General features: G+C 37.4%; 1 protein-coding gene across 5 annotated transcripts in view; it reads right to left on the minus strand.

The window, feature by feature from the left end:
* Positions 1 to 26,244, minus strand: part of LOC111338391 (obscurin-like) — a 115,173-nt gene extending 88,929 nt beyond the window's left edge. For 4 of the 5 annotated variants that reach the window (XM_088745740.1, XM_088745738.1, XM_088745739.1 and 1 more), the window contains exons 1-17: positions 25,765 to 26,244; positions 25,604 to 25,669; positions 25,156 to 25,267; positions 23,697 to 23,787; positions 20,939 to 21,052; positions 20,533 to 20,649; positions 19,727 to 20,131; positions 18,554 to 18,676; positions 12,673 to 12,864; positions 12,201 to 12,312; positions 11,849 to 12,096; positions 11,547 to 11,669; positions 11,063 to 11,254; positions 10,392 to 10,742; positions 10,050 to 10,172; positions 6,870 to 7,067; positions 4,034 to 4,387 (exon numbers count right to left, since the gene is read on the minus strand). In XM_088745740.1, coding sequence (XP_088601866.1) covers positions 4,034 to 4,387; positions 6,870 to 7,067; positions 10,050 to 10,172; positions 10,392 to 10,742; positions 11,063 to 11,254; positions 11,547 to 11,669; positions 11,849 to 12,096; positions 12,201 to 12,312; positions 12,673 to 12,864; positions 18,554 to 18,676; positions 19,727 to 20,131; positions 20,533 to 20,649; positions 20,939 to 21,052; positions 23,697 to 23,787; positions 25,156 to 25,267; positions 25,604 to 25,669; positions 25,765 to 25,888 — 3,045 coding nt within the window. In that variant the 5' untranslated portion in view covers positions 25,889 to 26,244. Of the gene's footprint in view, positions 1 to 4,033; positions 4,388 to 6,869; positions 7,068 to 8,670; positions 8,804 to 10,049; positions 10,173 to 10,391; positions 10,743 to 11,062; positions 11,255 to 11,546; positions 11,670 to 11,848; positions 12,097 to 12,200; positions 12,313 to 12,672; positions 12,865 to 18,553; positions 18,677 to 19,726; positions 20,132 to 20,532; positions 20,650 to 20,938; positions 21,053 to 23,696; positions 23,788 to 25,155; positions 25,268 to 25,603; positions 25,670 to 25,764 lie in introns of those variants that run through there. The other variant, XM_088745741.1, reaches the window with a different exon arrangement.
* Positions 26,245 to 26,473: the final 229 nt, after the last annotated feature.

The following is a 26,473-nucleotide window of genomic DNA, read 5'->3' on the forward strand; positions in this document are numbered from 1 at the left end:
TCACCGGCTACGTTATAAAACAATTGGTTCATGTTTTTAGCTGTGCACTATCGACTTATGGAGCACTTGGGTTTTTCTTCCCAAGGAATTCAGTCCTCAGAAAAATAGTTATCTCCACCCATCTTCGCTTCGCTTCATCTCGGGTAAGATGTCTAAAAGAGATGTTGCCTCATTTCGCGCCATGAAGTAAATTTTGGCGGGCAATAGACCGTGACCGCTGTTCTTTTTCGTGTTTCCCAAAACACATTCCCAACGGATTCAGCCGTGTCTTGCGACATCCAAAACGCATTTATCACTCCACCGAGCCACCAAATGACATTGGTTGGACAAGATTGAATGTGGTTCGCGAAAAGGATACCTGCGCAACTATCTTACGAAATATATCGATCGTACGCGATCAATTTCGCAGGAACACCTCTCCTGACCTCACCTGGATCTTTTTCCGGTCTCAAGTCAGGTAACCGCTAGCTGATTGGCCAAACTGGTAACTAATTTCTACCAATTCTATTCGTGTTCCCACGGAGACTGTTCGTCGCTACACTGCTGCAGCAGTAGAATTTTTTTTCGGTACGTTTGCACGAAGCATTTGCAGCTTGAAGGAGAATGTACTCTGAGGAAGCTGCAAATGCTTCGTGCAAACGTACCGAAAAAAAATTCTACTGCTGCAGCAGTGTAGCGACGAACAGTCTCCGTGGGAACACGAATAGAATTGGTAGAAATTAGTTACCAGTTTGGCCAATCAGCTAGCGGTTACCTGACTTGAGATTGGAAAAAGATCCAGGTGAGGTCAGGAGAGGTGTTCCTGCGAAATGATCGCGTACGATCGATATATTTCGCAAGATAGTTGCGCAGGTATCCTTTTCGCGAACCACATTCAATCTTGTCCAACCAATGTCATTTGGTGGCTCGGTGGAGTGATAAATGCGTTTTGCATGTCGCAAGACACGGCTGAATCCGTTGGGAAAGTGTTTTGGGAAACACGAAAAAGAACAGCGGTCACGGTTTATTGCCCGCCAAAATTTACTTCATGGCGCGAAATGAGGCAACATCTCTTTTAGACATCTTACCTGAGATGAAGCGAAGCGAAGATGGGTGGAGATAACTATTTTTCTGAGGACTGAATTCCTTGGGAAGAAAAACCCAAGTGCTCCATAAGTCGATAGTGCACAGCTAAAAACATGAACCAATTGTTTTATAACGTAGCCGGTGAAATTTTGCATCCAAAATCTGACACGAATAACGGACAACACTATCTTAGAAGTGTTTGTTCAGTGAAGCGAATCGTGACAGCGCTGATGCCGAGTCTCGTTTCCCGTTGTTTTTCTCTTTTTCTGCCTCGGTTAAGAATTCTAGCCAAAGAGAAAAGGTCGCAAAATTGTCTTCGTTTTGGGATTGGTAGGCCGAGTCTCTATTTTTATCCATTATTGTCGCGAAGTATAATATTTTTCACCGTGTTCACAAATTTGCCGCTCGCGCGAAAAAAAAAAAACAATTCTGGCGAAGCCATTTGCAGGCGCCAACAGCGTGTGCTATCGAGATCTGGAGAGAGCTTACAGATACTGAGTTTGATTGCGCGGCTCTGCCATGTTATCAATTCAATTTGTTGTCTGTGTTATTTAGTGTTGACATGAATAAAACAGGCAAACCTTAGTTTAGAAATGACATGTCATATGTTCTTCCATGTCATTGGTTTGTTGAGGAACTTAGTTCCTAAAGAACAAAGTTGATATTACAAACCAAATATGATTGGTTGACACAGGAACTTAGTTCCCAAAGACCTCATGAAAACTGTATTTGAGATCTGAATGGCTCATTCTGAAACTAAGATACCTTTAATGTCAAGTACGTTTTGAAATGGCGATGTACACAAGTCAAAACAGTCTCCCCCGGCAATGTTGCTCTTGCGATAAGTTTTTAGACCGGTTTATGTTGCTTATTACAACATAGCTTCTAAGGGTCGTGCAATCAAACTCAATTGCGCGAGCGTGCTTCCCACTGATTCACGCTGGTGACGTCAAATGCCTCGGGACAATTTTTTTTCGCACGAGTGACTTCAGCATTTTTCATTAAAAACCGGGAAAAACTTCCGTAAAAAAGTTAAACTAGACATGGCAACAAGCGAATAAGCCGATGAAGATCTGCCTAATTTCTCTTTGGGAATGGATTTTTTTAACTCACGAGAGAGAAGAGGAAAACAAGAAACTCAACGCCGATTACATCTCGGTTCGCAACTGTAAGTTCATTTCCACGCATGAATACACCTGTCATTTTTTCACCAATCCGAGACGAGATCATTGAAGCGTAGCGAAATACTTTTCCAAAACAAAATAAACAACGCATTTGAAGCGTAGGAGAGGAAATTTCTGCCCTTTATACATACACTACAGCGTTGAAAATGTTACGAAACGATTGGTTGAGTACAAATGTCACGCGGTATTTGTACTCTAGAGTATCGGTTAAACAGATTTTCTCGCATCGTGCAAGCGGAGAATTTGTAGTTAAATGACGGTGGATTTGTAGTTAAATGACGAAAACAAAACGGCAACCAGTTTGAATCATACATCCGACGACGAAGAGTCAGAATGGCTGGCAAATATAGATCTAAGTTTACTAGATGAATCAAATGAAGAAGAACAGCTCGACGTCCAGGAAATTTCTTCCTTTAATTCATCGAAGAAAATAGAAACAGCAACAAAACAACGCGCCAGTTTGGTACTGCTTCGCATACTTCTGTCACGCACTCCCCGTAAATAAATATCCGCGAAATTCACCCGCACTGAACAACATATATATAACAGTTTGGCGTGTTGGATAATAAATAACTTATTAGACGTTTTGTTGTATAGTATCGCTGAGTAAAAATTTTACTCGTTATTTGTATTTTCACACGCCCTACGGGCTCATCAAACTACGGCACAACTTGTAATAATAATCAGCGATACTACACAACAAAACTACTAATAAGGTATATGTATCTGCGCTGGTAAAAAGCGCGGCAAAACCGTTGTGGCATTTTTTACAGAATTGTGTAGTATCAGATGCCTTTTCGTTGCCGTGTAGACCATCGTGTATTTGACTCATTTCCAAAGTGTAACATTGTTGTCTGCTCTATTTAGTGTTGACCTAAATAAAACAGGCGAACCTTAATTTAGAAATGTCACGTCATGTATTCTTCCATGTCATTGGTTTAGTGAGGAACTTAGTTCCTAAAGGGCAAAGTCCATATTACAAACCAAATCTGATTGGTTGACACAGGAACTTAGTTCTCAGAGAACTCATTAAAAATGCATTTGAGATCTGATTGGCTCATTCAGGAACTAAGATACCTGAAATGTCAAGTACATTTTAAAATGGTGAAGTACATTTTTAAATGGGGATGTGTTTACAGTAACTGTATCCACGTAAATGCAAAAAAAATTAATAAAAAGCAAGGTTTCACAAACATGATTCCCTCCAAAATAATTGAAAAGAAACCAGATTTACAAATAAAGGAACAACATGGATCCAAACATGGGACAGGTATATTCTGTAAACAAACGATTGCAAAGCATTTGTATTTGTAGTTGATGGCAACAACAAAAAGTGCAGACATTCATCGAGAATAAAATAACAGGGTTAATTATTGATTAATCAAAACATTTGTGGAATTAATTAAATAATTAATTAATTATCAAATAATTAATTGATTAATCAATTTAATTTTGGGGGAGGACACTAACTTCAAGGGCTGGGCACCTTGTTTAGCTGGCATGGCTGAGGGTCCAAAGGGCACCCTAGAATTTTCCTTACACCACAGCCATAATATAATTATGTTATCTTAAAAAATATGAGTACACCATTATAAGAGGATATAATACCCAAAAACATAACACAAATGACTCAGCCAGAGAATGATCCAGAAACTCAAGATCAAGAATCCAGTTCACATATCATTTAGCTTCAACATCTATTGCTAAACAAAGATTAGGAACAATTCAATATCCTAGAAATTTTTTAGATAAGTAACTTTTAATGGTCCAAAGCCTCCTGATACCTGTCTTATTTCTTCATCAATCTTGCATCTTTTCATACACTGCTCCAAAACTTTTTTTCGCTCTTTCCACTGTTCATCAAGTTGCTTTCGCCTGTGTTGCAGGGCTTCCAGAATACGTTCCACACTGTAACATGCTGCTTTTGTGGCATGATGGTTGTTTATGTCAGCATGTGAACTAGCCTCTCGTAATTTGTCCAAGAGAGCTTGTCCTTTAGATAAAGTCTGCATGGATAATTCCAATACACTTTTTCTTAGTTCCTGATGTTGATGAAGCAATGATGATGATGATGTCACATCTTCCACTAAAAGAGTTCGGCTGATTTCATCTTCTGAGGTATTGATTTTATCAGAAAACTGTACAAAGTCAATTCAAAACAAAATATACATTATTAATTGCAAATTCACTACTCAGGTCATGGTAAAATAATTATTATCTAAAAAGCTAAGCTGTAAAAAACTTTCACATTCTGGTATACTTAAGGAATACAAAATTTAGGTCATTACTTAAATTGATTCTACCTGATTTGAACAAATTATAAGGAAACAAAATTAATCCATCAAATTGAAGATTAGGAGTTTTATTGTTAATTAATAAATTTGTAGTTTCATTGACAGTTTTGGAAAATTCTCAAGATTATGTCAGGGTTTGCCTTTATTTAAGCCGAGCAGTGCTTTGTGGCCTGTTGTTAAGGAAGACATCCCACCCTAAGTATAAGCATTAAATGAAAAATCCATGATGCTACCTTACGCTTTTATACTTAGGAGATCTGTCATTATGAAAAAGAAGACATGAAAAGCACTGCCAAAAATCAAACTGTAACTGCAGGAAAGAACCTGCCAAATATTAAGTTATAACTAAAAAGTAAGAAACTGTTAGTGTAGATAGTGACCAGCAATATTTTCCAAACAGGATAAAACCATTCATCTTACAATAAAAAAGGGGATCTTCTGTTCATTAATTTCTTTCTTAAAGAATTGTTTTAATTAGAATCATTTATATCTCAATCAACATGACCTAAGGATATTTTTAGCCAAGCATGAAAAAATTAGCATTCCTCAATTTTGAACATTGTCAATGAAGAAAAGTGATTAAAGCAATCCATCAAAATGTTGACTGGTTATATATACCACTTAAATCATAACTATTAGCAACTCTTAACTCCATAAAAGTGAGCTTTGGTTACATTACATCTTTAAAAACATAAAAGGCAAGTTGACATCATGCTTGACTGACCACGATCAACAAAACCTTTAAGAGTGAAATTACAGGAGATCATGTAAAACCAAGAATATCGACCTATGGCTATCACTAATGAAATATGGATAACATTTTTTCATTAACAAAGCATCCAAATTACTATCTGAGATAAAAGATGTCCACACAGATTGTTTGGTGTATCTATCTGTTGTGATTAAAATTCCAATCAACAATTTACCAATTAAATTCTCAAAACCCAAAATAAAAATTCCTAAATTAACAACTTCACAAATCAGACATCATAAATCCTTGGATAAATTCCATGGATTATACCTTAGCTACAGATATGAAGGCTTTAAAGGATCAACTTTTAAGATCTACAAAACAGACTGCACAAAGAAAGGTATATTTAGCATTCAACAGATCATATACTCACAGTCTGTAGCGGGGTCACAAGAAAAGCGACAAGAATTTTACGGTAAAATGGACAGATGGAACAACTAGATCAAAAGCTTGGCCATGCAAGTGTAGAGAAGCCAATAAAAATCATTATCCCATAAAAGGTATCATTTTCATAAATCTTAACATTAAATACCAGTTACCATGCATTCTACAGATTTTTTAGGGCAAGATTTTTTCTTACATACAGGGCCACACTTTTAAATTTTTTTAACAAGTAGACATTCATTTTATTCAAAAACTACAAAATGAACCATAATATACATGTATACTGGTACTGAAAGCTACAACAGCCTATAGAAATTAGTAATTCTCTCAAGCAATCAAAATTCTGGTAATAATTAAGAAACTCAAATCATTACATTTCATTAAAAATAATTTGAAAAAGAATAGGATTGTAAATTGTGACAAATTGTAAATAATAATAAAAAATAGAAAAATAAACAGCTTTTTTCTAAAAAAAAAAATTATAATACTAGTAATTGCAAGTAACTACTTGTAATCACCACAATGTATTTTGCACAAAACCAACCATAATTTCATTAAAAATTAAAACAAGTAATAATTATGGTCTTCTCAGTGAAATAACTGATATCTTAATCAACCACATGTTATTCTAAAAGCAACAGCAAAGTTTAACTAATCAAAAACCTTGACAGTTGTAAACCCTCTTTCAGAGCATTACACCTCACTTTAATAAGAGTTACATACAATTTAGAACTGCATATCAGGGGTAGCCAGCATGTCACTCAAAAAAACAGAATACAAGTCAGGGGCGAAACTGTAATGATGGGCCTCCTCATTATCTGGGTTTTCACCTAATGACATTAAGGTTTTTCTCATTGCTTTCTTAATAGAAAAATAAAATGTGATATGAAGTATGGGTATTTTCAGTTTAGGATCCATTGTGAGTTGTGTATTTCTTTGTAGAGTATAGTATTAGTAAATGGTGATAGCATGGGGTGAAGTGTTTTAAGATCATAATAAGGTTGTAGAGTAAATATTTCTAAAAGAAACATAAAAATTATAATTATTATGGAAAATAATTATCAACACACCAAGAGTCAGGCATGACTAATATCAATGAAGGTTTCAGTATAACAAATACTTAATCCATGAACCAAACTCAATACAACTGTGTTGGAGGTCATCCACATCTAATTCCATCATACACTGTACCTTCTCTACACTGTGATGAAAAGCAACTGAGGTGTCAAGAAGTATCCTCCTTCCCTCTAATTGAACATTAAGGTCATTCCAGGCCTCTTCTAGAGAATCTGCCATCCTTCCATAGGGTCTGTTACTTTGATCTTCTGCTGAAGCTACATGTATTGACTTGATAATCTGAATGAGCTCAGCAACTTCTCTTTCTTTTTCCTGGAAATGAACATTTAAGGAAAATGTCATAAACAAATCATGATAAGTAAGAGTAAGAACAAACTGTACAAATAACAACTAATGATAAAATAAGTATCCAATGAAATGATTGTGGCCAACAAAAAACATCTGAAGGTTATAAAAAGATAATCATTTCAAGTGTTACTTAGACAGTGATATGACCTGACTGCACATGCTTTTTTATAATTGTTTTTGCTTCTAAAAATTCCCAATAAATAGATACAGAGCCCTTTATCTGAGTAGCAAATAATCTGTGTATTTCGGGCAGTATATTGAACCTGTAAAGTACCTTATTACTGTAAAAGTCCTTCACGTAATCTTTTCAAGGCCTCTTCAACTACAAATAACTCATAAATTTAAGCTTATTGCATATTGTAGACAATCAGTGATATTTTATTTGACCTTTTGACCTTGTTTACCGCAACAGAGTTGTTCCTAAAGTCGTCTTGAAGAGATTTCAGGAATAAGGCGAGAATGTTTTGTTCATAACCAGTATGCCACTTCAAAGGACAAAAAAATATGCGAAACAAAATATACACATGGATTGTGGGCCAAGCAAAAAACAAAGTCTCTTTAGTACATGCAGCTATAAATGGATACCGACGTAAAGACATAAGAAGTTTTGATTAATCTCGTCAAAACAATTTAGAAGAACTAAACAGACGGTCACCTTCGGTATTTTGAAGAAATTGAATTGCTCAGGAATGCTCTCCGTGGCTGATCTCTTATCGCGTAGAAAGGCTCGTCTTCGATGCTAAATTGCGATTTGTTAACAAGAAATCGACTCTTAAATCCCATCTCCTTGAGTACATTAACATATAACAAAGAATTCTTTCGTTTTGCTCGATCAATCTCAAGAGTTAATTAGAGAGGTTTTACATCCCGCAACCATGTTCATAGGAAATTACATTATCGCCATTGCCTCTGGCGTTATAATTAACTCGAAATGTCCATTTCATCGACTATCAATATGTCGATCTACAGCCAGACATATAATTCACTGGGTTTAAAATGAAATCTGCCTTTCGTGTTTAACGTTTGTGACTAAAGTCCTTAAATACTTTCTCTTCTTAAGAATCCATGTATTTTGTAAACACTGACCCGTAATTCCCGCACAGAAATAGCAATGACGAAGCCAAATATCTAAGTAATGTTCATGATTATTAAGAATCTTCCTAGCCAAGGAAGTATATCAAATCAGGTCCCTGTGATATTGTATTCGACTCGAATGTTTCAGTGGTTGTATACAAATTGGCAATTAGTATTTGTATACAATAACAATGATTCACTGCTCTTTTGCCAGCATGGATTCGCACTATCTTTCAAAACGCATGATAGTTGTAAAGGCTCTGAGCTGTTTAAAACTCGGAAAGGAAATTATATTATAATCGAACGCCAAACTGAGTGCGATAGAACACCTGATCGAATGAACAGAAACTACAAGGATGTGTTACTATTCACTTTAGGCGAGTCTTGACGAGCAATTGTGACAATAAAATGGCTCAGTTCTTCCTTTGCATCGTCCGGGATGAGAATATGGCTTCTACGAAAATAAACATCGTGAGTGCTTTCATTATCTTACCTCCTCTCAGGATTTATAAACTCAAAATCCAACAATAGCGAATTAAATTGATGCAGCAATATTCAGCCAAAAGCTCAGGTCGCCAGTCAAGGCTGATAACTTATGCAAACTTAAAATGCCGAAACATGCCAACCCACTTAAGTTCAACCACATTCCAATGCGCTCTCCACGCCCCAGTGAACAAATACTTTTCATGCTTGAGGCAAATGTGTACGCTCATTCGACCAGAACTCGCTCGGCCGCAGACACAACGAAAGGTGTCACATTACATGTCTGTTAAATAAAAACATCACTTATTAAACGAGCTGCCAGCAAAGACGATTTACAATCCAAGCCATGTCACCTCGTCGAGTTGCCGTATCTATAGGTAACTGAATGTAAACTGCGTGTTTACAAAGGTCGATTAATATACTTTTCGATTTACACTCATGGGACGACAAAACAGTTGGCGCACTTTGATAACTTGGCGTGACAGAGAGACAATCTATCGCATTAAGAACATCTTTTTTTTTAGTCTTTACTTCAAACCTGTGTTATTAAAGATAATTTTTATTGCAACGGAAACGGTTCTAGTTTGTACTAATTTTATAAAAAGTAACTTACGAATTCTGACAACTTATCATGCCGGGATAAGGGTTTTTCTTGGAAAAACAGGTTAAATTTCTCGGAAATTTGGATGACCTTTTTTGCTCTCACTGTCCGCTAAGAATCGTCACCATTTTAAACTGATTAATATCATGTTCATTGTTCTCATTTCCTTGTAACTTCGAACGTAACTTAGTAAAAAACCTCGAGGCACAAATCCCTTCGTATGCCGGTTTTAAAAGAGAGGAAACTGCCCGGAGTTTTGAGACTCTCAAGGAAGATTACAGTGACGAACCCGAGAAAACGAGAAGTACAGCTGCCGGGAGTAAAGCCATTGCTCTCTAAGAAGAAGTTCAATGCTCCGAAAAATCTTATCGATAATCGTCATATTTTTAAAGCCTCTGTTGAAATGTCACCTTTGTCGGAAGAAATGCCCTGAGCGATCATGTCCTCATTTTACACAGGTGCTGAAAACTAATATTGATTGATGCAAATATGGCTCCTTAGATAAGTTGAAAAACATTCTTCAAACGTGGGGAAGGCGTTAGACGAACAAGAAAACTACCCGGGGCCAACTTAAGGTGAAAGTTAACCTTAAATTTGTTCGAAATCTCGCATGTCTTGAGACGCTTCGAGCTAACAGACAGTTCAAAAGCAGTTACAGTCTAAATTACATCTTTCAATCAATTGTTCTCCCTTAGTAAAAAAGCTGCTTCCCCTTAAAACTTTTTAAACAGCATGAGTACATTCTTTCGACCAATCCGCAACACACGAACGCATCACGTGATACAAACCTTGAGTCTTTCTTCCAGTCCCTGTAGGTCAGCACTAAGCGCTTCAGCTTCGGTCAGGTTTTCACCAATCATGTGTTTGTTCTCTTCTGTTTCGCTGGTTCTGTCTTTAACCCACTGAAGAAGCTTTAAAGTAACAACGAAGAGAGACTTAATCATCTCCAAAACTGATAAAGGATAGGCGTCTAGTTTAAGCCCTTAGGCTCTATTTAGATCGCAAACGACTAACCTCACAGTCGTAACAAAGTTGTTAAAACTGCATTACCAAGATTTTAAAGGGTAAAGTAATTAGACCTGTCGATCAAATCTACTGTATGAGGTTATTTTTTTTAACATATGGTTCACCTCTCGCATCTGTTGTTCATAGTCTCCGAGTTTCAACCAATGGCGGAGTCGCTCGTCCCTGTCTTGCCACACTCTTTCCCAGGCCATTTTTCTCTCCTCCAAGTCGGCCAGAGATTCCTCTAAGAGATGAGGAGGCCGATTTGGTGTCCCGTTCTCTCCATACAGTGGAGGTAATTGCATTCTGTCAATCAAGGTTTTCCCCATGGCAACCGTCTCAGCGTATTCTTTGTCGATAGAGTGTCTTGTTTCAGAGTGTCGGCGAATTTCTTCCTCGATGAACTCAGCTGTGAGGTCTTCCAGGAGGTCCTCTCTCATGTATCTTCCTCTGTGCACCTCAATATCTTGGACAAGCTATATAATATAAGAATAGTTCTTAGAGTTTGTCAAAGTAGCGGCTAAAGGGTATTCTGTGTATGATTATTTAAAACAATTTGAACTGTAGGTATGACTTTTGCCTCTAATTGTAAAGTTGACTAACGAGACGTGTAAAGATTCCTTAGAATTCCTGTCAGCCAGTACCTCATGTCGAGAGACACATTACAACGGCTGTGCTGGTCTGGGCATGAACCCTTAAAGCTCCAACGGAAGTCGAATGCATTTGCTATTCAGTTATTAAACCATTACACTTACGCTACTTCCTTAAATGACTTTGGTAGTTTCTGCTATTTTACCTTCTCCGCGCTCCGACGAAACATGAGCGCCACAGAGAGTCTCGCTCCTCGTTCAGCCATAGCCGATGAAAATTCACTCCAAGCGCTGTTTAACTTTTCCTCCATTTGATAGTTTGGGGTCAGTTCATAGCGACACGTGCGACGGAGAACTAATGAGGCCTGGAGAAATTGTCGACCATAATCATATGTACTCTACAAAAAAAATAAATAAATAATCTAATTAAAATTCTCATTCAGATGAAATTACTTTTCAGAATATTTAAGATGTGTCTCCTAAACAACTGTTCCTCGCGAGTTGGAGCGGCATTCGGAGTTTTCTTTTCTGATCACGGCTGTGTCATGGACTGAAAAGTCCACGTTTCTCGACAATTCCAAATAAGTTTTAATAATGTTTAACTTCTAACCTCAAAACCTATTCGAGATGTAAGTTCATATCTCGTTCAAGGACTGACGACAACTACACTGATCTCAAGCGGCATCTTACTTTAGCTGTAGTTTCAAGCTTCTCATGTTCCTGTTGCAGAGCCTCGATATCCTCAGAGTTCCTTCCCACATCTCCCAGGTTATGCTCCGTTGCGTCACGCAGTTGACTTATCCACACAGTTGCCTGATTAATTCAAAGTCAGACATGAGTTGTCGTTTTTACTTATTTCACATTTGAAGATACCCTCCCCCCTCTCTCCCGTCGGAGAACTATTCCGTGATTGCTAAAAAGATATATCATTAGCAAAAAAGGATTTATTCCTTCTCACCTATTTCTAGATCATTTGTGTACTTTTTCTTTACCTGCTCAGCATCTCGTTCGCTCTGTTTGAGCTGCAACAGTTGCTGCAGTTTGATTCTGCGCACATCACACAACTCGTCTGTGCGAAGTTTCCGCTCTCTTAGTTCGTCCAAAGTGAGCCGCACATGCGCAATGCCCTTTTCATAATCCTGAGTGACGTCATCACCCCGCATATTGGACATTGGGCTTGTCATCAATTCTTGTACAGCCAATGCATCTCGCAAGGTGTCCTCAGACGAAACGGAAACGGCTGAGTGTAAAAGGGAAATATTACATCATGCGTTACAATGAAATGCATGGCCTAACGAAGGGACCCTGTTAGGTAAAATACTCATTAGCACACATTTCACTCACCCTCAGCCTTCTCTTCCAGTGTTCTGAGCATGCTCTCTGCGGACTCATAGTCGTACATAAGAACAGAATCCGAACACAGCAGTTCAAATAAGTCATCCAAATTAACTGAGCACTGAAATAAAAAAATAAAAAAAAGAATATAACTTCAGTTGAAGTTCATAAGAAGCGTACAATTTAACTAAACAGTTTCTTACTCAATTCTCTCACTTGATTCTTTCCCTAAACCCGACCAATCAGAATTCATTAATCTGGGAGGTGGAGACATCAACTGGACAGAAGATAAATAATTCATTGATTGGTTGCCAATTCACAAAGTTTATCATTCAAATCTAGAAATGGTAAACAACAAGCTGTTTTCAAAGACGTCAGGTCACTGACTGGCAAGAATAAAGCTTATTACATCTTATGTGGGAATTGTAGCTCTAGACTCCGATGATTGTAGACAAATATGAGATTTCAACGCTCTCCTCACCTCTCCGGCACTTTTGTGAAATTTAAGTGATGTGAGTATGATATCTCTCCTTCTATTCATCCGCAAGGCAAAGTTACGACAACCTCTGTCTAGGAATTCCTTGCGACTCTTAATATCTCTGGAGGCATAGTGATTTTCCTGGAGCATTTTCTTGGCAAGTTCACGCACCTGAGCGAAGTGGTTTATCACTTCCTATGATAAAGAACATTTCTCAGAATTGATTATTATTGTCACTTAGTATTGGACTTGAGCTTCCTATTGATAACACGCGTTCTGATTGGCTAAGAGCTAAGATTGGCGACCAGCTGATTACGGATTATGCAAATTAGGAAGAGCAATTTAGACCGCAACCTCTTTTCGAAAAGTCGCGCCGATGAAAACGATGAAGGCCGACTGAAATTCAGAGAGTGTAAGTTCCATTACCCGCAGCTAAAGTCTCAGGAGTGACATGGTAAGAACGTAATTTTTGGTCGATAAATATGGCAAGGTGACAGTTTTTGACTCACCAACCGGTAACCTTGGGCACCAGCAAAAGTTTTTCAATGACAACCCCGAGTTGTTCAGACGGCAAATCCTTCTTTAAAAACTAAATGAACATTTTTTTATTCCAAAGATTACTATTTTTCGTCAGGTAAATATGCTGGACGCCAACACACCAAAACACTGAAGAGGGCACAACTAAAGAACATTCAAAGTTCGCCGAGTTAGTTCTAAAACATCAATCACTGGGTGAAAATCACCCCTGGTACACTAAATTTGGTCATTGCGGAAAAATCTCAAACCTCATCAGCCTTGCCGTATTGACCCCGATATTAGGGAGTTTAAGCAAATCACTACGGCTGGCGCTGCTACTGCTACCGGAAGTAAAGTTGTCCAGAAACGAGTAAATGCGCATGTCAGTGGTACCCATCTAGCCGTAGCGGGAAATCCTTCTACGCGAGTGGGAAGGTTTCGGCGTAGTCTGTGGTACGTGAACTTATCTCGCTTCTTTCTTCGCTGTATTCATTCTCCTGAGCAATTTTAACTATTGAAATACACTTAACATCTTTAAAAATAGCTTATCGGGAATATTTATCAAGCTGGCTGTCCCTTACCGAGTGAATCTGCCTTTATTTTTGCAGCCGGGTTTGTCGAAGGATCGAAGGAGTGTGCACATGGAGAACGCAGCGAACGCAAGGAGAAATGCGTCAGTAGAAAGTCTAACTTTTCCTTTAAAACCTCAAAGACTACTTGAAATTCAAATAGCTGAAGCCTAGGAATGACGAGGGTTACGAGGGACCGTGTAGAAACTTTGCTTTGGTGTTTATAAGCTCCAAACTGGCAATTTTACAACACGTAAGCTTAAATGTTTGAATTCACTCATTCACTGTGCACAGGGTCGCTTACAATTTTTTTTTACAAACGTTGGAATCCCTCCTCCCTTTGAACGAAGTCATTTTGAGTTTTTAGACGCGCAAAAACTACCTCGAAGACGCTTAACTTCTCAGCCGTACTAGGTTTGTAGTTCGCGTTGCTTAAAGTTGAATTTTGGCGGGCTACGGCGACGTACTCTCCCCAAGCCTCGTCAACCACGATAGCCGTAGCAGCGCCAGCCGTAGTGATTTGCTTAAACTCCCTATTGCTCGGTCAATACGGCGAGGCCTCAGTGTGAGAGATTCCAGTAACGACCTCACTCCCGCAGGCAAATTAGACAAGCGTGACTACTTAACAATAAGTTGATAAAATGAAAAAGGTGCGACGGCAAGCTCCATATAAACTTGTTTCCAGCATCCACACTTAGTTAGATAGTTTATTTATATAATTTTGCAACCCAAAAGTTGAATTACGTCATATTTGCATGGTAAAAAAAAAAAATATATATATATATATATATATAACTAATTATAACAAACTGGTTCAAGACTTCAGAGGTGGTTCATCATCGTTTTATTACGACAGCTCTGTTTCGTATGGTCGAAAATGGCCACACTCATCAGGTAATTTCAATGTAATTCAGGTAATTTCAATGTATATTTAACAATTATTCCACGAGCGCGCGTTGGATATACGATGATAGATAGCCAACTCGGCGCTACGCGCCTCGTTGGCTATAATCATCTCATATCCAACAAGCGCGAGTGGAATAATTGTTTTATTAAAAACGTTATATTAAATTAAATTTTATTCAATTTTTAGCTCCCTTTTAATTTTAATCTGACACGTACGCTTGCCATATTTGTAGATTATGGTATATTGGCTGATATACCATAATGGCTAAGCCAATAAAAAGTCTTGAATTGCATTATCCAATGATCCAGTTTTTAATAAATATATATATAAAGGTTAATATATATATATATAGGAAAAATATTGTAGTACACGAGGACGGAAAACTTCGAGCTAAGAAAGACATGTCTTTCTTAGCTCGAAGTTGTCCGTCCTCGTGTACTACAATATTTTTCCTATTATTTATCGAGGTTTGGACTGTGAATCCTTTTGGATCTGTCTGGCGCGGCGTCACAGTTGGCTGGTGGCCTTTTAACTTGTTATATATATATATATATATATATATATATATATATAGGAGAAGTAGTGTGGCACACGAGGACGGACAACTTCGAGCGAAGGAAGACATATACTCAATAAAAAGTCTAAAAAGTTTAATAAAAAACGTTTGCAATGAATGATTGCAATCTTTCGGTTTTCAGAGAAAAATTCTTTCTACAGGTTCATGGCACAGCCATGGGCCCTAAGAACGCATGCAGTTATGCAGATCTTGCCATGGGTGAAATAGATTTTCAGGCTAAGTTCTCTGGCCACATAAAGCCGGCTTTGTGGTGGCGATACCGTGATGATGTTTTTGATCTCTGGCAACAAGGCCTTCCGGCACTGCACGAGTTTACTGAATTTATAAACTCTTTGTACCCCACTATAAAATTCGAATTAGTTTTCTCCGAACGAGAGGTCCATGTGCTAGAGTTAACTCTACATCTTATCGAGGGTTTTATTAGGACAGACGTTTACTCAAAGCCAACTGATAGTCACCTGTATCTCCCACCATCAAGTGCTCATCCTAAACACGTTTTCAAAGCTATCCCTTATAGTGTGGCGACGAAGGTTATCTGGTTACTCAGGGTTACCCTTCCAAATTAGTGGACGACCAGTTTCGTAAGGCCTCTACCATACGTAGAAGTGATCTACTTAGGACTCGGGCCAGATCTAAGAGGAAATTATTCCCATTTTGTGACCACATTTAATCCAAATTTACCTGATGTAAGTCGCATCATTAAAAAACATCTGAGTATTTTGGAATCCAATCCCAAGTTAAAAGAGCTTTTTCCTTCAAATTCCATCATAGCATCCTTCCGCAGATCTAAAAACCTTAAAGAATTGTTGGCGCCATCCCGTTAAGGCCCTAACACTGAAAGCGAAGGGGTTGCCGAGGTCAAGGGATGTTTTAAATGTAATAGAACAAGATGCGATCTTTGTCGCAACTTCTTGGTTGAATCTAATTCCTTTCTAAGTTTTCAAACAGGCAAAAGTTACAAGATACGATCGAAACTTTCCTGTGATTCTAAGAACATAATTTATTTGGCTTCGTGCAAGAAATGTCGCCCACAATACATTGGCTCCACAACAAATGACTTTAGGGTTAGATTTCGCAACCACAAGTCTGCTATGGTCACTAAGAAAAAGACCTGTGAAGTAGCGGTACATTTTAACAAAACACCACATGATTTAAGCGATTTCTCATTCCAATGCATTGATCAAGTGCAGGCAACAGTAAACAATTCAGGTAACATCGAGAAACTTCTAATCACCAAAGAAGCATATTGGAGCGCACAGCTGTTCTCTCTGGCACCCTTCGGCTTGAATAAGCGCCAGGAATTTCACTCCAAAAAAAGAATAAACTATAATTAATGCGGAGAATTTTTTCAAATTGGGCGAGCATCAAAGGTTCCAGTCTTAGCGTTAATTGGGAATTTTAGTGCAATTCTCGCCTTTCAAGTCAACGCTGGGTCCTTTACATTTTCAGTGGATTCGACAATTTTTCCATTTCTTTTTATAGTGATAATTTTTCGCGTAGTAATTACTGTGTTTGTTTATATGTGTTACCACGCCCTATATAAATCTATTTAAGGAATTTTTAAGTCATCGTATTACAACTGATGAAGGTCTCGGACCGAAACGTTTTTTATTAAACTTTTTAGACTTTTTATTGAGTATATGTCTTCCTTCGCTCGAAGTTGTCCGTCCTCGTGTGCCACACTACTTCTCCTACCATTTATCGAGGTTTGGACTGTGAATCCTTTTGGATCCTTCTGGCGCGGCGTCACTGTTGGCTCGAGGCCTTTTAACTTGTTATATATATATATATATAAATATATATATATATATATATATATATATATATATATAAAGTGTGACTTGATTTTCGTAGAACACATCTCAATACATAGAAGTAGAGCGAAGTATATATTGTGGGAGGAAAAAGACAAGTAAACTACAAGTTCATCCCTACGAGCCTGTTTCGTGGTCGCCCACTCATCAGGGGATTTAATGATAAAACAAGATACAGAAACAGAAGTACAGAAACCACACCGCATCATTCCGCCACGCTAAACACAGAAACTCTACCGAACTCAGCAAGCACATCTGGACCCTCAAAGACAACAACATCGATCACTTTATTTCCTGGCGCATTCTCTCATCGCACTCACCGTACAACAGCTCAAGTAAAAGATGTAACCTCTGCCTCAAAGAAAAATTCCTAATCATCTGCCGGCCCGAACTATCAACACTAAACAAACGTAATGAACTCGTGTCTTCTTGCCGCCACAGAAGCAAAGCCCTTCTACGCAACAACTAAACTGTCAATTTCGCGCTGCATAAATTAGACTAGTTAGATCATGCAAATTATATTGTAGACAAGCAATGGTAAAGTTTATTCTCATTAAATCCCCTGATGAGTGGGCGACCACGAAACAGGCTTGTAGGGATGAACTTGTAGTTTACTTGTCTTTTTCCTCCCACAATATATATATATATATATATACATATATGTATAAATATAACATAGTTAAAGGTCAAAACTAGATCTACAAGCGCAAACTATTAAAATATGGAATTAGAAATCTTATGCCTTAACTGCATTTGAAACAATGAAACTTTTACGAAATCTGTCAGTCTTAAAAACCGGGTTGAACATGCGTGACTTCCTGAGGTTATAACACTTGTTATTTTGTGGGGGGAGTAAATTCTTAAGCTTACTGTTTTTGTTTTCCAAAATGTTTTTAAAAACTTTATCCGTCAGGGCTTGTCTTCTACCTGACAGAGTTACAAGTCCTGCCTTACCTAGCGCTTCGTCATTAAGGAAAACATGGAAACATAATACGCATCGCATACGCATCGCCCTCTTTTACGCATCGCCCTCTTTTACGCATCGCCCTCTTTTACGCATCGCCCTCTTTTACGCATCGCCCTCTTTTACGCATCGCCCTCTTTTACGCATCGCCCTCTTTTACGCATCGCCCTCTTTTACGCATCGCCCTCTTTTACGCATCGCCCTCTTTTACGCATCGCCCTCTTTTACGCATCGCCCTCTTTTACGCATCGCCCTCTTTTACGCATCGCCCTCTTTTGAGCGAGGGCCAGCCGTTCAAATAAAGAAATAAATACTTAGTACTTATTACGACAATAAATCCATTTTTCAAAGAGTCAGGCTCTTCCTATTTATACGAATTGCCCACTCACAAAATTCATCGGGAGGGAAGGAAAAAGTGGGAAAATAAACTGTGTGATGCTGATGGAAATATTTATTAATTTTTATTGCTAGCTTGAAATGGGCTTGATTTGATAAAAGATAATTAAATAAACATTACACTATAAATATCTCTTTTACCCTGGCAGACAGCTCGAATTCCTCATGCTCTTTCCTCAGAATCTCACAGGAGATAACAGAATCTCCAATATCATTGGAATTGGCTAAATATGACTCTCCTGGCCCAAGGACCCAGTCAGTCACCTGAATGAACATACCAAATTAAAAATCAGTTTAAACAAAGCATTACAATAAATGAAGACCTACGGTCAATTTATGGTTAAAGTAACCTAGAAAAAGAACATGTTTTTGTTGCAAAACTTGCTTTGTAAAGATTAAAGTGACTTAGAAAAGAACTCTAAAAAAGTCTTGAAGTTTTTTTCTGTCTCACTTCACGACTCTGCTTAACAGCTTTCAGAAAGTTGCAGAGAAACTCAGAATAATTGTAACCATCCAACTCTGCAGAATAATAAACACATACCTCAAACACTCTATAAAAACAGTACAAAATATATATATTGTGTTTATTGAGTTTCCAGCTACAAAATTCATCAAATTTAGACTTTGCATTCTGCCTTCACAAGCCAAATTACCTTATTCCTATGTCATGTTTTGCCTCACAGTGCCTCAATAAATATTTGTATTGTTACAAGATGATCTTTCTGCCTCAGAAATGATAAACCTCAGAATGCTTTTCATGTGACTGCAAGGTTTTATCACCAATTAAAGTTAAAGATATTTGGCACCCAGAATTTCGAAAATTGTCCATTGTCAGAAAAGCACAGAATTATTTTTATTTGCAATAAAAGTAATGCCAATGACACCTTAGTAAGTGTCTCATTTTCAGATCAGAGTCCCCCTAAAGTCTTGTTTCTGCACTTTGCGTATCCACAAGTTGAATTTTTAACATTGTCACTGACATTTCATACAATATGACAGAAATGAAAAGTATTTTAATGCAAGGAGCAATTGAAAATTTGTTTTAACAGTTATTGAGTAATAATTGTTGGAGGCAATTGTTTTTAGGCAGAAGACACACAAGATACATCATTATCGATTTGGTATTCTACTAGCCAGTGAAATGTCATTGTGCATGGTAAGCCTAAATAAACTGACCTGTCAAAACTGAAAGTGTGCAGTCTCCCTGGGTTACTTACACTTAATGCCAAACACAGTAGCCTAGGTTGGGCCTCCCATGGCATAGCTCATGGCCATCCTTTCATTTAATTAATGTTTAAACTGTCATCAGTTTACCTTTTGATATCCTGCATCAAACTCCAGTAGATCCATACACTGTATCAACTCTTTCCATCTCTTTTCCCACATGTCCATCAACTGGCTGCATCTCAGGTTTAGTTGAGTCACAATACCTTCCACCTGCTGACGCTCTTGGCTTGGTAAAGAAGCAGGACTGCCAGGGAAATTCTGGCTTGGTGGTATAGGAGGTTCATTAGCTTTAATTGAGCTGATGAGGTGTTCCCCTCTTTGGATAAGAGGATAGGCAACATTATCCAACAGTGCCCTCTTTGTTTCATGTTGACGAATCAGGCCATCTGTATCTGCTATGTTGTTTCCTAGCTGATGGGTGTCTAGGTCTTCTTCCAATTCATCAAATTTTTCATTCAAAGAGACTGACGCATCTGAAAGTTGCTCAATTTCCTGAAATGAAAGCAATATCTAATTCTAAGAAACACGGATGGCACTTTTTCCTTTTGTTCCAACAGCACCCAAGCAAAACACTTTAGAAATAAGAAATTAATTCTTGCCTCAAAGAAACATTAGAACTGGAGCCAACTGATGATACATCAGTGAGAAAATGATAAAAAATTCAAGGCTTAAATACATATCATTCTTCATCTTTGGGCATTCTATCTGATAATTAATAGAAGGAATTTAAACATAAGTCTTCTTTGCAGATTAAGATAAAGTGAACTTGGATCATCAACAGTCAGTTGCAACCTCATCAGGGTCAGCTTTGAGAGGTATTTGCCTAACAATCTTATATCAATATTTATTGTAATGCTTGTTACTAATGCTGTATAATTTGTTGTTAGACTTACCAATCTGGTATCAATCCATCTGTTGTGGTTATATGATAAAGAACCACCCAGCTCTTGGGTGAGTTGACTTCCTTCAGCAAACTGATGAAGTTTACTTGATGATGACAACAATGTCGTCTGTAAAACACAGTTGATAATAAAAGTGAAGCATGTGCATTGTCCTCAAGTAACATGCTAGATTGTGTTGAGTGAGGCCTTAAGATAAAAAATTGTACCACACCATAGCTTCTCTTGCTTGGTGATACTCTGAAGTAACAAAGCTTGAAACATGCATTTAAACTTGACAGAATAAAGTTATTAAAAAACTCAGTCAACATAATATTACAGTTGATAAAATTGAAAAATACTGGAAATCCAAAAGTAGGTCAGCTTGATACAGAAAAAAAAAAGGTTCAAGCCAATTTACCTGAAATGCAACACTAGATTGTTCCTTTCTGAGACCAGTTCCTGAGCGCCGTTTCTCCCAGAAAGCATCAGGCTTAATAATATAGACTTCATGCACCTTTTCTGGAACCGTTTCCTTAAAAAACAACATTAAGGAAAGAACTTTTATTGATATGCATGATCAGTAGTGTGCCTGTTTGAAACATGATCAGTATTGTGCTTGTTTGAAACATGATCATTTGGTTACCGTATTTCTTCACCTATAAGCCGATCTCGGCTATAAGCCGAGACCCTGACTTTCAGGGTCTTTACGCTACACTCAAGCTGCCCAAAAAAAAAGGTAAAACCATCGGCTATAAGCCGAGAGCGAAATTATTGATTGTAACTGGCCATTTGAGCAAGCGAACCTCACGGAAAACATAAGAAATTGACTCACTAAACACAAAACCTAATGAATTACAATAAACACATATATCAAATAAGTTGAAATTGTGCATTGTACATTGACCACCATAAAGAGTTGAAAAGTTGATGTTTCGAGTGTTAACCCCTTGTCAGAGCAAATGGAGGAATTGTGGGTTGCATGAGGATTTATATGCAGAAAGCAGAGCTACACTATCAGCGGGAACATGGTGACAAGAAAAGCACAACTAAATTAATAGTAGAATGAAAAGTGTTCATTGCTATGTGTGGGGTTAAAGTGCACCTAAACCCCCAAATTTTTTTTCACTTAACGAAGTAAGCGTATTTTTTGGAGTATTTCTGTGCAAAAACTTTTTTATTTGCTCAACTCTTCAATTTTCTGTGCCCAGTCAAAACACGGAGAATCAGCCACCATCTTGCCCCACGACGAGTTTAAAGAGGAATGGCTCTCGCGGGCAATGTGACATCAAATCGAGAGCACAAAAGTCTGCATTTCACACATTTTCACTTGTTTGGGAAGGTTGTAGTCGATATTGTCCAAAAATATGCTGACTAAGTGTGTTGTAGGAGGATGCAGCAACGTGCGAAATTTGCAAGAGGGTATCACGCTTCATACATTCCTCATACAACACACCTAGTCAGCACATTTCGGACAATATCGATGACAACCTTCCCAAACAAGTGAAAATGTGTGAAATGCAGACTTTAGTGTTCTTGATTTGACTTCACATTATCCGCTAGAGCCATTCCTCTTTAAACTCGAGGCAAGATGGCAGCTGATTTTCTGTATTTTGACTAGGCACAGAAAATTAAAGATTTAAGTAAATTAAAAAATTTTTGCACTGAAATACTCCAAAAAATAAGCTTATTTTGTTAAGCAAAAAAAAAAAATTGGGGGTTTAGGTGCACTTTAAGAGCGCCAATTCGAAAGATAAACTTTTGTTCAAGAGTTTTACGATCTGATCTTTACTTATGATCAGTCTTGTTGTAAACACAGAAACAGAAGAGTTACACTGCAAACTCTACAAAATAAACAGGAAAACTTATATCATAACGTTAATTAAAGTTACACATTCTCTGTGCCTTATTTAAAAGACCCTTATTCCCCTTTAGTACAAGTGACCAATGGAGTAAACTAAAACCAAACAGTCACACTTTTAAAGATGACTCATCACACGAAGAAACTTTAAATTTTTCTTCCAAAAGTTAAAAAATTAAAAAATGAGAAAAGAATAGTTAATTCCGTCCCAAAACTAGAAGATCAATATCCAGCACATATTAGAGCAGCTCTATGGAAAGCTGTAATGTACATGCAGTACACTGGAGCTAATTAATAATTATCATTAACCAAAAGAGTTCTTCTATAGCCAATTAATGATTATTACCTACATGAAGAGTCCTAAGCACACTGTACACTGAACTAATAACTGATCATGTCTGACTCGAAGAGTTCTAAGCATAATGTACTAGAGCTAATTTACAATTGTTACTCACCTAATGACTTCTAAGCATACTGCAAACAGCAGCTAACTAGTGATCGTTACTGAAATGACAAGTTCTAAGCATACTGCAAACTACAGCTACCTAGTGATTGTTACTGAACTGAAGAGTTCTAAGCATACTGCAAACAGCAGCTAACTAGTGATTGTTACTGAACTGAAGAGTTCTAAGCATACTGCAAACCGCAGCTAACTAGTGATTGTTACTGAACTGAAGAGTTCTCAGCATACTGCAAACCGCAGCTACCTAGCGATTGCTACTGAACTGAAGAGTTCTAAGCATACTGCAAACCGCAGCTAACTATTGATTGTTACTGAACTGAAGAGTTCTAAGCATATTGCAAACAGCAGCTAACTAGTGATTGTTACTGAACTGAAGAGTTCTAAGCATACTGCAAACAGCAGCTAACTAGTGATTGTTACTGAACTGAAGAGTTCTAAGCATACTGCAAACAGCAGCTAACTAGTGATTGTTACTGAACTGAAGAGTTCTAAGCATTCTGCAAACCGCAGCTAACTAGTGACTGTCACTGAACTGAAGAGTTCTAAGCATATGCAAACCGCAGCTAACTAGTGATTGTTACTGAACTGAAGAGTTCTAAGCATACTGCATACGGCAGCTAACTAGTGATTGTTACTGAACTGAAGAGTTCTAAGCATACTGCAAACAGCAGCTAACTAGTGATTGTTACTGAACTGAAGAGTTCTAAGCATACTGCAAACAGCAGCTAACTAGTGATTGTTACTGAACTGAAGAGTTCTAAGCATACTGCAAACAGCAGCTAACTAGTGATTGTTACTGAACTGAAGAGTTCTAAGCATACTGCATACAGCAGCTAACTAGTGATTGTTACCAACCTGAAGAGTTCTAAGTAGAGGTTTTGCAGATTTCCAGGATGAGCCCCTAAGGTCAATGATAACCATGTACATCTGTCCTTGTCTTCCATCCCTTAAAAGAAAATTTGTTTTAGCCAGGATTTATGGTGTTGTTAGGTTTACAATAATTGTTTCCAGTTTTCAAATACTTGAGAAGCCAGGATAACCCCAACCCATACCACGAGGTGACCAAGCAAAACTATTTCCAGGCCTCCTCTTATCTGAAAGGCTCACAGAAGGGTTTGCATTACAAACCTGGGATTAATAAGGGAGAAGTATTTATTTTGTAAGAGACAAAGGATTTCAAAGGTGAAATCTACATTCTAACAATGATGAATAAGAATGGCAATCAATTTGTATTGTGCTTATGAGCAGTATTCATAATCCCTTCATAATTTGATGAAGCAATAATTTTTTTCACAAAATCTTGTTCTTGTAGAAAAATTTACAACAAAGAAGAGCAAGTGTCTCTAATGAGAGATCACAATTGATGATGAAATTAAATATTTAAATGACTAATTGTATTAAAAAAAACCCCTTTTTCATTTCGGGTTACTATTCAGGCTTTCATGGCTACTAACACTATCAATTTAAAGTTAGGTTTTAATTCTCTCTATGGTAAATTCTGGTCGATTATTTCTCAACTGTATTATTAAATAACAAATTATAGTGACCATTCAAGTTTCAAAAGTTTGTATCTTATGGCCACCACACCTGCAGAGGTTAACACTTTTCTTGATGATAGTAGTTAGCAAACAATTCATTTAAAACAAATTGTAACTGCTTTTGTTATGTTTATTATCATAACCTTATCATTTAATTTAAAACCTACACCCCTACAAAAATTATTCTGAAATGTAATTAGTTTAGCAATGATCAATAAAATTTGGATGAAATTTTAATTATTAGAGATTAGTTGTGTTATATATGAGTGATACTGATGCTAGCTCATAGGGACATGAAATTGATATGAAAGCAAAGTATTCTTCGAAATTTAAAATGAATTTCCAGCAAACAAAAACTAAACTACTTGTCCAAAGGGAATTTTAAAATTTCCTTTAAACATCACTAGGTTTGATCCAAGATAAACAGCACTTTAGAGACCTGTCATTTGAAAGATTTATGATAAAAGAATTTTAATTCCATTCGAACCAGCATAATTACGGCAAAGAATTTTGTCACGCAATTGATCATTTGTTCGAGATTCCAACCACTGGAATCTAATATCAATATGAAAATTAGGCTTGCTTGTTTTCCAAGTATTGCTAAAAAACAGAGAGGGTCCATAACTTAATATCAGTTCACTTCTGTGGTTTTGTTTACGGAACAATCCAGAAAAAGTGAATCTGTCACACAAGTGTACAACGAGACACGAAATTTTGAAAATAACATTGCAAAAAAATTCATCAAGATCATTGAAAGTTTAAATAATTCTACATACCTTGGTGATTGCGTTAAGTAGGAAAGTGTATCTCCAAGCCGATCTACGCTCAAATCTTCAGTTTTTCCGGCTGGTATAGTCAAAATATTTCGGCCGTCCCGATCGCGCCCCCCTGGGTAGATTTAACCAACACATACAGAATTAGCTCTGGTTAATCAATCGATGTAAAATATAAACAGCTACTTTTACAAGTAAAATTACAAAGACTAAATTCTTTCACGGGACAAACAAACGTCAAGCATCGATAGTTAGAAGTTATTTGAGAACTGCAATGAAGTTTTACAGAGCCAGTGAATCAACTTTATAATGATCGCGATGTTAACGTGAAGGAATGCACACAGATGCCTTCATCGAGTTCTAAAATCAAAGCTTTATAGTTCTCAAAATTCTCATTATAGAAGAAACTTAGCACTTCTCGACTTAAGAGCATACACAAAATTTGTTTTACCTGAAGTGTAAGCAAGTTTGGCTCTAAGCGTAGATTCCATTTCAGAAGTTCGAATCGCACGCTGAGCTAGAAAGAAACGAAAGTCAAGCCAAAGTTATTGCAGAAATGTTCACTTAGTGTTTAAGTTATTGGATGTCAAATCGATTCCTTGGGATACTCACGTCTGTATGATCCTCGTAGGTCTGGAGAGGAAGCATATTCCGGACGATATGTCCTTGTAGCAAACGACAAATCCTCAAAACCTGACTGTCGAGCCAATTCGTCCATGGCTTTCTGAGAAGCCATTTTTCCCTTTGTTTATACTCCAAACGTAGCAAGAAAGCAAAGATCAAATTGCCCCGAGGGTTAACCAAATGGCAGTTGAGTGTTTTTCATAACTTTTCACGATTGGTAGATACAGTCAAAGTGCGTAAACTGTCGCTTATTCCAACTCTGTGTGACCACATCAATCACCTTCTAACCTTGTGTCGGTGATTGTAAAGCCCGCTCTGCGAACGGATTGAAATTCTCTTCAAGCTTAATTAGCTATTAACAAAAAAGTTTCGGAATTTGAGATCAATGACTGTCTTGTCCAAGTCTTTGTCGTCTTCCCTATTGAAAGAAGCGACATGAGGAGCCTGAATGGGCTATAATTAACTTTGCTAATGAAGAGTTGTTTGGGACTTTAATTGTGGCTCGCATTACGAATAATTAACGTGGAATTTTCCTATTACCCCACTCTACCCTATTCAAAATTCAGATATACCACAAACCGCCTTAAAGCAGATTACAGCTTTTCAAGCAATATAATAAATGAACATTAATAGTTAAAAGACAGGCATATCAAACAGGCTAAGTACAAAACCGCCATCAAGAAAACATTTAGAAGTT

This window comes from Stylophora pistillata, chromosome 14, assembly GCF_964205215.1.
Source record: "Stylophora pistillata chromosome 14, jaStyPist1.2, whole genome shotgun sequence".
Taxonomy (NCBI): Eukaryota; Metazoa; Cnidaria; class Anthozoa; order Scleractinia; family Pocilloporidae; genus Stylophora; species Stylophora pistillata.